Source organism: Artibeus jamaicensis, unplaced genomic scaffold, assembly GCF_021234435.1.
Source record: "Artibeus jamaicensis isolate MK-2021 breed Jamaican fruit bat unplaced genomic scaffold, CSHL_Jam_final contig_685, whole genome shotgun sequence".
Lineage (NCBI taxonomy): Eukaryota > Metazoa > Chordata > Mammalia > Chiroptera > Phyllostomidae > Artibeus > Artibeus jamaicensis.
In genome coordinates, this window is record NW_026521924.1 from 20,599,475 (window position 1) to 20,612,487 (window position 13,013).

The 13,013-nt window shown below is 39.2% G+C and overlaps 1 protein-coding gene across 4 annotated transcripts in view; it reads left to right on the forward strand.

Annotated features, from left to right (window-relative positions):
- RALGAPB (Ral GTPase activating protein non-catalytic subunit beta) overlaps positions 1-13,013 on the forward strand; it is an 84,989-nt gene that overhangs the window by 67,741 nt on the left and 4,235 nt on the right. For all 4 annotated transcript variants that reach the window (XM_037164720.2, XM_037164719.2, XM_037164723.2 and 1 more), the window contains 6 exons: positions 1,600-1,765; positions 4,947-5,069; positions 6,883-7,019; positions 9,269-9,377; positions 10,175-10,253; positions 12,557-12,705. In XM_037164720.2, coding sequence (XP_037020615.2) covers positions 1,600-1,765; positions 4,947-5,069; positions 6,883-7,019; positions 9,269-9,377; positions 10,175-10,253; positions 12,557-12,705 — 763 coding nt within the window. The remainder of the gene's footprint in view (positions 1-1,599; positions 1,766-4,946; positions 5,070-6,882; positions 7,020-9,268; positions 9,378-10,174; positions 10,254-12,556; positions 12,706-13,013) is intronic.

Here is a 13,013-nt window from a genome sequence, read left to right on the forward strand (position 1 = left end):
TGAAGCCTCTCAGAATGCCTGAGACCTGCCTTCTCTAGCCGTAGGGTAGGTGAGATTAATTTCCAGCTGCCAGAGAGTGGCCTTCGAGTTGAATTTGATTCACTTACTGCATCTTGACTAAATTTTCAGAAATCGTTTATTTAAAAGTTTCACTTATGAATACAGATTTTAATTGGAGAAAAACTGGCTGTCAAATCTGTTTCCTGGTACTTGTAAGAATATGAAGGGATATGGGTAAACTAAGTAAATAAACTTCTAAGAAAACTATTTAGCCCTGGCTGGTGTAGTTCAGTGGATTGAGCACGGGCCTGCGAACCAAAGAGTTGCTGGTTCAATTCCAGGTCAAGGCACATTCCTGGGTTGTGGGCCAGGTCCCCAGGTTGGGGTGCTCAAGAGGCAACCACACACTGGAGTTTCTCTCTTTTTCTTTCTGCTTCCCTTCCCCTCTCTCTAAAAATAAATAAATAAAATCTTTTTTAAAAAAAGAAAGAAAAGTGTTTAAGAGATGATGTGTTTGACAGATGATGGCCTGGCAGTGATACCCAGTGGACTGAGAAGTAATAGATGTTAACATCTCGTACTTTGATTTTTATCAGGCCTCCTGATGACCTTGACATAGCTTAGCATTATATGAACTACATCACTGATATGTGGACTGGCCTCATCAGTCTGTGGGGGAGGGGAGCTACTGAAAATAGCTTTTCTTCCTTTATCATACAGTTTTCAGCAGCAACGCTTTGCTATTTTGGGCAAGATAGTTTTTTGTTAACAGGATGGTTTTTGTTAACTGTCCTGTAACAGGACAGTTCCCTTCTAGTGAGTAGAAGCCATTTAACAGCATCTTTGTCTTCTACTCACTAGATATCAGTAGCTGCCACCATTGGAGATAACAAATGTCTCTAGACATGGCCAAGTGGCCCCTGGAGGACAGACTCACCCCTGTGAGTGCCACTGTCTTAGAACAAGGAGCTTTTGAGGGGCAGGAAGAAGCACAGGTATTATATTTAGTACTTAGTGAAGAGGGGAGAACCTTCTGGTCCTTCTTTTTTTTTTTCTGGAATGACTGCATTCTCTTCTTTGGACTAAGAGAAAGATGTTTTTACACTCATTATTATACCTAATCTTCATTGAAATTTTAATAGGTTTGTACTTCCAATAGCATTTGTTAAGGTTGGTAATTAAATAATCACATACCTAGGTAATGTTTTCTACTCACCAGACAGTAACTTCTGTGAAGGCAGCTACATAGTGTTTTTTATTTACTTTTAGTAAACATGTCTGGTTTGGTAATTGTTTCGCTAGGGAGGGAGCTAAGGGCATTACTTGCATTATCTTACCTAATCTTCACAGTCATCATTATCCCCACAGTGGAGATGAAGAAACTGAAATAGTGTGGTTAGGAAATTTGCCTAGGCCCAGCAAGGATTTGAACTCAAATCTAACTTGAAAGCATGCATTTTTAACTGCAGCAATATATCACCAAGTTTATTCTGAGTTTAGGATTAGTCAAATATCTCAAAGGGATCCAATTTTTATGAGGATTTATTTTGATATGCTTTTGTTTCTTTTACTGTAGCTGATGATTGGTATATATTTCAGATTTTAAAGAATGTGGAGTCTTCCAGAAATGTTCAGCCACATTTCCTAGAATTTTTGCTCTCCCTTGGCTGGTCCGTAGATGTGGGCAGACATCCTGGTTGGACTGGACATGTTTCCACCAGTTGGTCTATTAACAGCTGTGACGATGGTGAAGGAACCGAACAAGGTAACACTCACAATGGCCATTCGTCGTCTTCTTGTTTTGTTACTCTTGAACCCCTCTTTACTGTGAGTTTGTAGTCTTACTTTAAAAAATTAACGCGTAGAGGTATATAAGGGAAAGTCTCCTTTCCCTAATCATAATCCCCATAGGAGGTTACTTTATAATAGTTTGTATATTTTTCTAGACATTTTTTGTGTATATGGAAAGAAGTTATAAATAAATAAATAAGTACATGTCACATATAAATATAGTTAATATAAAATTTATGACTTAATTATCACAAGGGTAGTAAGTTCCTTTTATAGTGTTAATAAACAAATTCCATTTTCTATAACAGTATTGTAATAAATTTAGTTTATAGCAAACAATACATTTTTCTAATAAGTTCTTTTTTGTCTGATAAAAAATAGTTTTTTATCAACAGGTATGTTTTATAGACTTTGTGGCTATAATTAAAAATTACCTTCTAGGGGTATTATATAAAAACCTTTGTAGTAAACAGCTGACTGTCTCTGAGAGATTCAGGCTCATCTCTACAAATCCTGAGGAGCTGTAATGAGGATGGCAACCACCAGAGCAAGTTTCAATTTACCCTTGAGACCTTTGCCCCACCTGGCTGATGTTCTTTGTTCTGAGGGTTCCTGCAGGCACTGGAAAGTTGAGGTTATCTCTTTGCAGTGGGTATTGTCAGTTAGTTCCTCCTCAGTGTGATTATACTTTTTCAAGGTTTCCCATTATATACTGTTGTGACTTGTGACCTGCAGGTTTTTTTCTAATTTCAACCAAATTTGAATTAAATTATTTGGGGATATACTGTAATTATAATTTCCACATATTCCTTAATATGTGCTTGAGTATATTTATAGACTAAATTCTCACAAGTAAGATTGATAAAGGATAGGCACATTTTTTAATTTGATAACTCTATCAGTTGGATGCCTGTGGTTGCAGTAACAGAAAACCTGACCCACACTTGCTAAGATTTAAATGGTCATTCATTGCCTCACGTAACAAAGATTATGTACATTTTTGTTATCACTTGGTCAGCACTCTTGTTCTATAATATTTTCTCTTCCATTTTCATTTATCTCAGCCCACCATGTGTTGGCTTTGTCTGCAGCCTAGTTTCTCACCTAGTGCAGAAAGGCAGTGCCAGGCTTCACATTCACATACCACACGAGTCTGAAGAGGAGAGATTAGCCGGGTTCCACGACTTCTCTACTCCCAAACCCTGAGATACTCAGTGATTGGACAGCCCCAGCCTGTTACTGTGGCGGGAGAGCTGGAATGGCCCTGATGGAGAGCTATAGACCAGGTAGAGCTAGTGTGAAGAGTCGGTCCTTCCCACAGTTCACACCTGGTAACACAGAGTAGAGAGAGCGGAGTGGGTATTGGGGCAGTAGATACAATATGCCTTCCAGTCTAAAACAGGAGTCAGCAAACCATAGGCCATGCATGTTTTTGTCATGTTTTATTAGAACTATAAATAACTTACAAAACATTTATATATTGTCTATGCTACAATGGCAGACTTGAGTAGTCACGGCAGAGACCATATGACTTGCAATTACTCTGTGATCCTTTATAGATATAGTTCGGTATACGCAGTTCTAAATTTCTTGTTTGTCACATTCTCACCAACATTAGGTATTTTTCAGTCTGTTGGGTGAGAACCTTTATATTTTTCATTGTGGTTGAGTTTTAGCATCTTTCAGCATGTTTTTCTTTCTTTCCTGATGACTACTTGTTCTATTATCCAGTGCTAGCAGGACATTGTGTTCATTTTAATTGAAAACTATACTAATTCTTGGGAATGTTACTCTCATTAACTCAGTCTTGCAGGCTTAAGCAGATGCTATCACTGAAAGCGCCTGCACATTTTACACTGTATGTCCCATTGGGGAAGAGGAACAGGGCTGAGGCGCAGCAGAGAGAGACCAGGGACAGAAGTGCTTTGAAAGGGAGAGTATACACACGCACACGCGCACACACACATGCCCCAGCTCCCTTCAGAGGGACCGTGGGGGTCTTGTTTCTTTTCATTATGACCTTTTCCAAAGAGACTGTTTCCTTAATCTGTCTCATATAGGTGAACCAAAGGCCCTGCTAATTGGAAGTGGCCTGATTTAGAGAAGTTTCAGAAACTATGAAATTTAAGATTTTATAATTTATAGTTAGTATAAAGACATTTAATAAACATTTATAATTTATTCTTTATACACACTAATTGGTTCTGATTGGAAATACGAGGTCTGTCCAAAATGTATCAGCCACATACTATGAAAAATACATATTATTGAAGAAGATACGGGAAACACTGTACATAGGACAATGATGCCTCAGGCCCCTTCAAAGTAGGCACCTTGGGACCTCACACAGTTCTCCCAGTCGCCATCAGCTGCTCCATGCTATTTTCCTGAATCTCATCAATAGCCTGAAATCTCTTCCTATTCAAAGGTATTTTGGGGAAAGATAGAAGTCCTAGATTTTCCCAAAGGGTACCTAATTTGGGTTGTAGAGAGGCTGAGTCACCCGGGTGATTTGATGTTTCATAAAAAGTCTCTGCACAAGGTGTGGTGCATGAGCTGGTGCATAGTTGTTATGAAGCTGTCAGTCACCAGTGATCCATAGCTGTGGCCTTCTGAATCATCCAAATAGTTTCCATGGAGGAATGGTCAAGCTTAGTGAAAAATTTGATGCAGATTCATTTCTGTATTTGTCCAGTCACTTTGAATGCAATAGCCACACAATACACATGCTTGCTCAATGGCATCTACCACCCCCACTAAGTACGGTGAAGTTGTCATTGTCACACATGTGCATTCCAGTCCACTCTCTTTGGCTGCTAAGTTACATCGATGTCACACAAACCATTCTCGTAGTATTAACAGCGGCTGGACTTTTTCTGGACAGACCTTGTGCACCTTCTGTTTGGTACTACTTTTTTTGGTTTGTTTTGGAGTTTCTTTTTATTTTATTTTCTGAATTTAAACTGTTTTAAATCAAAATATAATTGGCATACAATATTATATCATTTTCAGGTACACAGCATAGTGATTTTTTAATTTAATTATTGTTCAAGTACAGTTTTCTGTCTTTTTTAATCAATTACGATTTCATGAATCAGGATGATGTTGGTTTTTTCCACTTTTTGGAGCAGTAACGTAATGTTTTTCATTCCTAGATGAAGTGATTTCCTCCGAAGATGTCGGGGCTAGTATTTTCAATGGACAGAAGAAGGTGCTGTATTATGCTGATGCTCTTACGGAAATAGCTTTTGTGGTTCCTTCTCCTGTGGAGTCCTTAAGTAAGAGCATTTATCTGTGGTGCTGTTTTAGGATCAGTTTTTGTGTTCACTGGTTTGTGCAGTGCTGTTGCATTAGGAGAGATTCTGAGGTAATCTAAGGCATTCTTCTGTTTCTGAGGCATGATAGCTCTTATTATTTTATTATTATTATTATTGTTTTAATCCTCATTCGAGGATATATTTGTAGATTTGAGAGAGAGAGAAACAGCGATAGGTTGCCTCCCACGTGTGCCCTGGCCAAGGATCAAACCCACAACCTAGATATGTACCCTGACCAGAAATTGAACCTGCGGCCTTTTGGTGTACAGGGTGACACTCCAACCAACTGAGCCACCCGGCCAGGGCAGACATGATAGCTTTTATATTATACAAAGTTAGCTCCTTCCAGAGGAAGTTAGCTCCTCTTAACTTTCTTAAGAAAAATAAAGGCAAGCGGACTGACCCTCTAATACTAATCTTCAGGTTGTAAAGGAGACCCACTTCAACCCATAGTTTTTCTTTAATGTAATTATTACCAATACATAGAAGCCCCGTTTATTCATTTCACTAATTATGAGTGAGCCCCTACCTACTTCCTGAGAGAGCTATTACAGGGATCCGCAGGGAGTCTGAACAACCGGAAGGCTCTCACGAAGGCTGCAGATTGAAGCAGGAGAAGCTTCAGCAGTCTAGAAAAGATGGTAATGATCCAGCCTGTTCCTCGTAAGGATCAGGAGTGATTGTTACTTTTCAGTCAGAACTCATTCTTATTTCTCCTGGAACCTTTGCTTCTTGCAAATTAAACCCATGTCTTTGTGTCTGACCAAGCAGTAAGTAGAAAACTTGACCTTCTTCATTGAGACCATCTGTACGATGGGATGCTACCACCCATCATGTATTTACTGCCTCATCTCCAGACTAATGACTTTTCATGTGTCCTACCTTGGCAGCCTCCTAACCTTTGTACTTGGGCCCGTGATTTCCCTGTCTCATACCGCGGGGCCAGTTGTGTCCCTGGCAGTAGTAGCCTGCCATGGTCTAGGTCAGTATCTTAGCAGCTATTTGCCTTTGTGTTAAGGCTGTGATCTACGACCTAATTGCAGGAGCCAGGCCCCATCTGTCCTCTGTGGGCTGAGTCCCTGCCTGGTGTCTCTGGCCCAGTCTGTTTGCACCAACCCATTTCTCCCACAGCTAGAGCCATGCCCTTGCACTGTAGTTCCCACAGGGGAGTCTTCGTCTCTCATGAAAGAGCCCCTGTGCCAGCTGTGCCCCTGCTCCAGATCAGCCTCCTTCTGTTTCTTGAGAGTTGTCTGTTTTTGTTTTTTATAATGCCCTGTGTGTTTGTCTCCAACCAGATCACTCCTTAATCACAGAGACTAGGTGGTCTGTAGCTTTCAGATGCCTCAGTGTTGCTTGGCACCATGCTCCATGATTGAATATGTAACCAGAACTATTCAGAGAATAATGGAATGCTTTTATTATATCCTACCTCTGAAAAGTCAAATGTTTTCAAATCTTAACCTCATTTATCCTATAGGGCAGGAGCCGGCAAACTATAGCACACGGTCTGAATTCAGAACACGAAGAGCAGTTTTTATCTTTTTAAAGGGTTGCAATTAAAATATAAAGAAGACTATGCAATAGAGGCCTGTACAGCCAGCAAAGCCTTAAAATACTTATTACTTGATTCTTTATAGAAAAAGTTTGTCAACCCATGTCATAGAAGTAATACTTTGCTTAAGTCACTCAGGTTAGACTGCTAGCCTAATCAGTTTACACTTTTGCTCCAAACAAGTAGTAGGTATTATAATTACTTTTTTTCTTTATACCATAGCTGATTCATTGGAAAGTAACATCTCGGATCAAGATAGTGATTTAAATATGGATCTTATGCCAGGAATTCTGAAACAGCCATCCCTGACACTTGAGCTTTTCCCTAATCACACAGACAATCTTAATTCCTCACAGAGGGTAAGTCATTTTGTTGATAGATCTCCAAAAATTTATAGTGGGGATAATTATAGAATCACGCCTGCAAAGCTTGTAACTTTAACCCAGAGAGTAATTGTAACTGTACTAATTCATGACTGTCTTCATTTAGTAAAAGGAAATTTTCACTGTTTTATTTTTTCAGCTTGCAACAAATAGTTCATTCTAAGATTCTAAGACAGCCTTTGATGTTTTCCTTGATTTAGCCATTCTGGTACCATGCTTGGTTCTCTCACCCATTTTTTTGCAAGCCTAGGCTTTTATTCAGTCCCAGAAATATCCACTAAAGCTACAGCATTAGCTCTACATTTCACATCTTTAATCATGCCACATTTAGCCTAAACAAGTCTGGCTATATACAAGTGGTAGCAATGTGGAGAACAGCCCAGTGCATGAATGAATGAACACACTGAGTGAGGCACACAGCAGCTACTACAAGAAGAGAACATTTTGCTTTTATATTATTTTTTCACCATATCAGTGGATGTTACATCTTCTGTGTTTTCTCCTCATGTCCTCTTAACTCTTACTAGAAAGTGATTAAGGAAGCAATAGCAAGAGTGTAGGACCAGTTCATAAGTATGAGAAGGTTGATTTAAAATAAATAAAAGTGGCAAAAGAAGCATAAACTTGATTGGAGCCATTCTTTCATTATAAGGATTTTAATTTGGCTCCTTCCACAGTGGAAATTATTTTTAACAGAAGTATATGCTTAAAATATATGGGAGAGGTTTCCACCCTTAAAATTGATTTGGGCAAAAAAGTTAAGTCGTATAGGACTTTCTGAAGTAGACTGATTTTGAAAATCAGGAGTTGCTGTATTTAAAAAGTTTCACAGAATATAGTTGGGAGATGAGTAAATCTGTGTTGGATGGTAATGCAGGATTTTAGGCAGATCTTAGTCCTTGCATTCGTTTTCTGAATGTCCGCACCGTTATTCCTGAAAATCCAAGGAATGACAACTCTTAAAGCACATTTTTAAATTTATCATATACTTTGCAGACAATTAACAAATTTAAAAAAGAAAGATGATTATCTCAATAGATGCAGAAAAGCGGTTTAGCAGGGTTGCAGAAAATGTATTAGGCAGCATGCTAAAATGACCCTCAGTGAGTCTTGCTCTTACATAATACCCCTTGGCAGGTGGGTGGAACTTGTAAGTATGAGATAGGCTGTGATTATGTTACATTTTATGGCAAAAGGGGGTTTGTGGGTGTAATAAGGTTACTTTGAGTTCATCGAAAGGGTGATAATCCAGGTAGGCCTGACTCAAAACTGATTAGGATCCCTGGTACTAAGCAAATAGTCTCGGAGTATGGCTGGATCTCTGTCACTATTTGGGGGGAAATCTCTTGCTCACTTGTTTTCCGTGAATGTCTTAGCAGAAACAAGAATTTGGGGGAATTGCCACGGTCTCTGGTCTAAGACATCTGTTTAAGACAGGTATATTTTTGTGCTTACAAGCATAGTTATTTAAAAAATTCAGCCTCAGTGTGGGATTTCCCCTTCTCACACATAACTTTGTTTGGGCTTTAGCATAAACTCTAGTCTGATGCATGTCCTGAAAGTGATGGGTCTCAGAGTGCGAGTTTTGCTAAAGGGGAGCCGCGAGGTCCTCCTCGCCTTCAGAGGGACTTAACGCTGATTGGGTGGTCAGGGAAGCCAGAGCAAACTGCGTGATCGTGAAGATCTAAGCAACATTTTTTTCTCTTTCTGCTGACAAGAAAAAGGAATCTGGGATGTGTGGAGGCTCGATTGCAGTTGGTCTAAGACCTAGGAATAACTTGCTGATGGGACATTTAAGAGAAAAGGATATGCAGGCAAATTATGATATTGCCATGAAGAGGAAAGCATACTGCTTTCTGGCCATATAGAGAAACACAGATTCTTTTAAGTGCTCATGAAGAAATTGCCTGCAAATTTTATTTTTATTATAATTATAATTGATAATTTTAATTGTTCAATTATTAATTGTCAATTACAATATACCTTATTTCCTTTGAGGATATTAGGTTTTTATTTCCTTGTTCTAGGTTGAGACTTGAGAAAGAGAGGAGCCAAAGAAGAGCTTGTTTGCAAATGTCTCTTATGCTTTTTTCCTGAACTGGTTTCCCAGGACCTGGTCCTTATGTCCCTGTGCAGCTTGATGACTGCATGGTTATAGATTTATTAAGCCAGTTGTTTTGTTTTATTTTGTTTTCTCCTCTTCTGCTTTTCTCTGTCTCATATAGCTCAGTCCCAGTTCCAGAATGAAGAAGCTGCCTCAGGGCCGCCCCGTGCCTCCTCTTGGACCTGAGACAAGAGTTTCTGTAGTCTGGGTGGAACGCTATGATGACATAGGTACTATATTATAAGGACTTTGTCTGTAAATAAAAGTATAATAGAGTGACAGTGACTTGCTAAATGTCTAAGGGGAGCGGCAGCATAGGCATGGTGTGGCAGCCAAGAGCTGGGACTGGAGTTCAGCAGGACTGAGTCTGCATCTCAGCTTCACCACTCAGTTTCCTTAAGCCTTAGGGTTGTTCACTGTTAAGTGGAGACACTCATGGTACTTAGTTCATAGTTGAGACAATTTTATGAGGCCAGTGGATGATATAAAGTCTTTAGCTATGCTTGGTATGATAGTTAAGGGTTTGTTGCCAATTGATCCTGCTCACCCCAGGACCTTGGGGAAAGGGGAGTAACTGTTCACACCTTCTTCTAAGGAACCCTACTGTCTAGTTTTAGTGTGAAGATTAATTTGTCCTTAAAAATTCCACCGTGGGTAAGTTTTTCATGACCTTTATATAAGCAACAAAAGGGCTTTAGAAATGCACATTTAGCTTAGAATCTCATCCAGCCCGGAGTTGTGGGAAAGTGTGCCGGTTGCTTTTCAGCACCTCCAAAACCCTTTCCAAGCCCTCAAAGACCACAGATCGTGTTCTCAAAAAACTCTGCTTTAGATGAACTTAGCAAAAATATGTTTTGAGGGAGAATTTTTTTATTTGTGAGGAATAGTTAGGATTATCTATTGTAGGATAGCATGGTCTAAATATTTGTTGTCTGCTTGTGTAAAGAGATTAGAAAATTAGATTTTCTATTATTTATTTGGGAAATGGGAGGGAGATATTAGTTACAATGCTGTTATTTTCTTCCAGAAAACTTTCCCCTCTCAGACCTGATGACAGAAATCAGTACTGGTGTGGAGACTACTGCAAATAGTAGCACTTCTCTGAGGTACACTCTTACTTGCTTGAAGTTTTTCAGTGTGTCATTAAGTATAGAGAAGCCTATTTTTGAGAATATGTTGATTACAGTTTAATCAAGAAAGACTTATGAAACAAAAGGGATAATGGGCCCTGTCTGGTGTGGCTCAGAGGATTGAGCATCACCCCATGAACCAAAGGGTCATAGGTTTGATTCCCAGTCAGAGTACATGTCTTGGTTGCAGGCCAGATCCCCAGTTACGAGTGCATGAGAGGCAATCACACATGGATGTTTCTCTTCCTCCCTTCCCCTCTCTCTGTAAATAATTAAATAAAATCTTAAAAAATAATAAACAATTAGGGAGAGAATATTAAATGCACAGTTTGTAGATAAATGCACAAGGTGATCGAATTAGCAGAGTTTTTAAATGGCGTAATTGCTATTTTACATTTATATGCAGCAAAAAGACAAATGGAGGCAAGTATTAACAAAGACTGTGATAATAGGGCAGCAGTGGTAGATAGGAATAGTGCAGTTAAATTGGTCAGAACATTCTGGGTACATAGCCGTTAAAATATCCTCATCACATGAGCTGTTCAATGAGAAAATATTTGAAAACTTTATGACTTCTGTTTTATCTGCCCATGCACAAAAAAGATAAGAAAATAATACGATGGCAAGAATAGTCACAATGTATTTATCTAGACTTTATAGTTTCAAAGCTTTTTGCTTACCTGTTTTTGGTGTAAACACATACTTTAAAATAATTCCAAGGGTACAATTAACATTTTCATTTTACAGTTGGGATAAAATAGGTTGAAAGAGGTTATTCCTCATCATCATACATTCACTAAAGGAAAGAGATAGGAATTTAAATCCAAATGCTAACATGATCTTGCACATCTCACAGAGCTGCCCTTGACATCAGGCTAAACTTGATGTTGTAGCTTTGAGTAAATTCCTGCTAGTTACATGATCTGGTTTGTGTGGCATGTAAAGGAAACTGAGTCTCACATTGTTAGATTATTGTTGTAGAAATGAAGTCAGTAAAGATAATGGATTTAACATTTTGTTTTAAAATGTCTAGAAGAGGGCAACTCATTATTAAAACCTACTGTTTTTTATGTCAAAGTATTTGAAAGCAATTTAGAGATATAAGTACATCAATATGAATTGAAAAATTAGAACACTTTTTAAGTAGACAAATACAACATTATCATGATAATGAAGTTAGTAACAGTTTCTTGATTTCATCAAGTTCATATTCAGATTGCTCTGTTTTTCCTAAAACGTCCTTTATAGCTAGTTTGTTCAGACCACAGTCTATCCAGGACCTTGCATCTGTCATTAATTCCTTTGGTCTCTTTTAATTCGGAACAGTCCTGATCTTACTATTTTTTTCTACGTGACACTTACTCATTGAAGAGACTAGTTCAAAACTCTTTCTAGTTCAAAAGAGAACATTTAAGTTTCTGATACTTTTTTGTTGTTTCACTTTCTTTAGATTAAATATATTAATATGATTAGACAATTTGTATTTAATTTGTAGATTAGTGAAGTTTAGAATTTGTCTTGGACAGAATTAGTATAGGATTGATTTTTATTTAATGTCTTGAAAAGTTGACTCGTTGTTTTGGCCGAAATCACTTTACTTAGGTAGGAGGAACGCTCACTGTGTTGCAAAAATAAACAAGCACAAAACCAACCCTGACGTGTAATAACATCACAGAGTCACACAGGTACCTCTACATGCATTGGCACATCCCTGGCACCGGATATGTAACTCAGTCTTCCACAGGGACGATTGCTGACCTGTGGCCTTGGCTGTGCCAAGGTGCGGCCATTTATCACCACTGTTGAGGAGGCCCTCCCGACTTCTGTCCCAATCCCTGAAAAAAATTCTATCGAGGGTCCCCATAGTGGGTCCCACTTTTGCTCTGAGATGTGTGCATTGACCGTAATGGAATTTCCTGCACTCAGCCTGGCGCCACTGCCTGTTCCCGACAAGAAGGAGGCGTTAAGTGAAAGTCTCAGAGCTGGTTGCTGGGTTCGTAGCTCCCCACAAAAGGTTCCTCTGGCCTTTTCTTTCCCCTCTTGTCCCTGTTGGATTTCTAAGCACATTTTTAGTGCCCTTTTTGCCAGCTTAAAAGGCCTGACTGCAGTGATAGCTGTTTAGGGTCAGGTGTTGGTCAAGGGCTCCCTGGAAGGAGACTCGGCAGACTGACCCCTTGACTCTTTTCACACACGTCCTGGCAACAGGCCACTCAGTGTTCTTATGTATGAGGGACTTTAGCACTTGACTATCTGAGTTAAAAGAGTTTTCTTTTCTCAAGATCTACCACTCTTGAAAAAGAAGTTCCTGTCATCTTCATTCACCCTTTAAACACTGGATTGTTCCGGATAAAAATTCAAGGAGCCACTGGGAAATTTAACATGGTCATCCCTCTGGTGGACGGGATGATTGTCAGCAGACGAGCGCTTGGTAAGGCCCTCACATGTGGCCGAAGGGTTATGGTTTCTTGCTTTCTTTAACATTTTTATGAGCCAAAAAAGAAGTAGAAATAAGGAAATGCTGATACTACGTACTAGGGCCTACCTGTAAAAAATGCTGCAGTCTTGTGCAAAAGGAAGCATATTTTGTTCTGTTTGGAACTGTGCTTAACCTAGTAAGTGTGAGTGGAACTATCATTCACTAATTTCCAGTATTAGAGAAGGAAGATAACTGACTGTACTCCAGGGCAGGGACGGGTTGTCAGGCAGATTCCGATTCTGTCTTTCCTTGCCATTGTT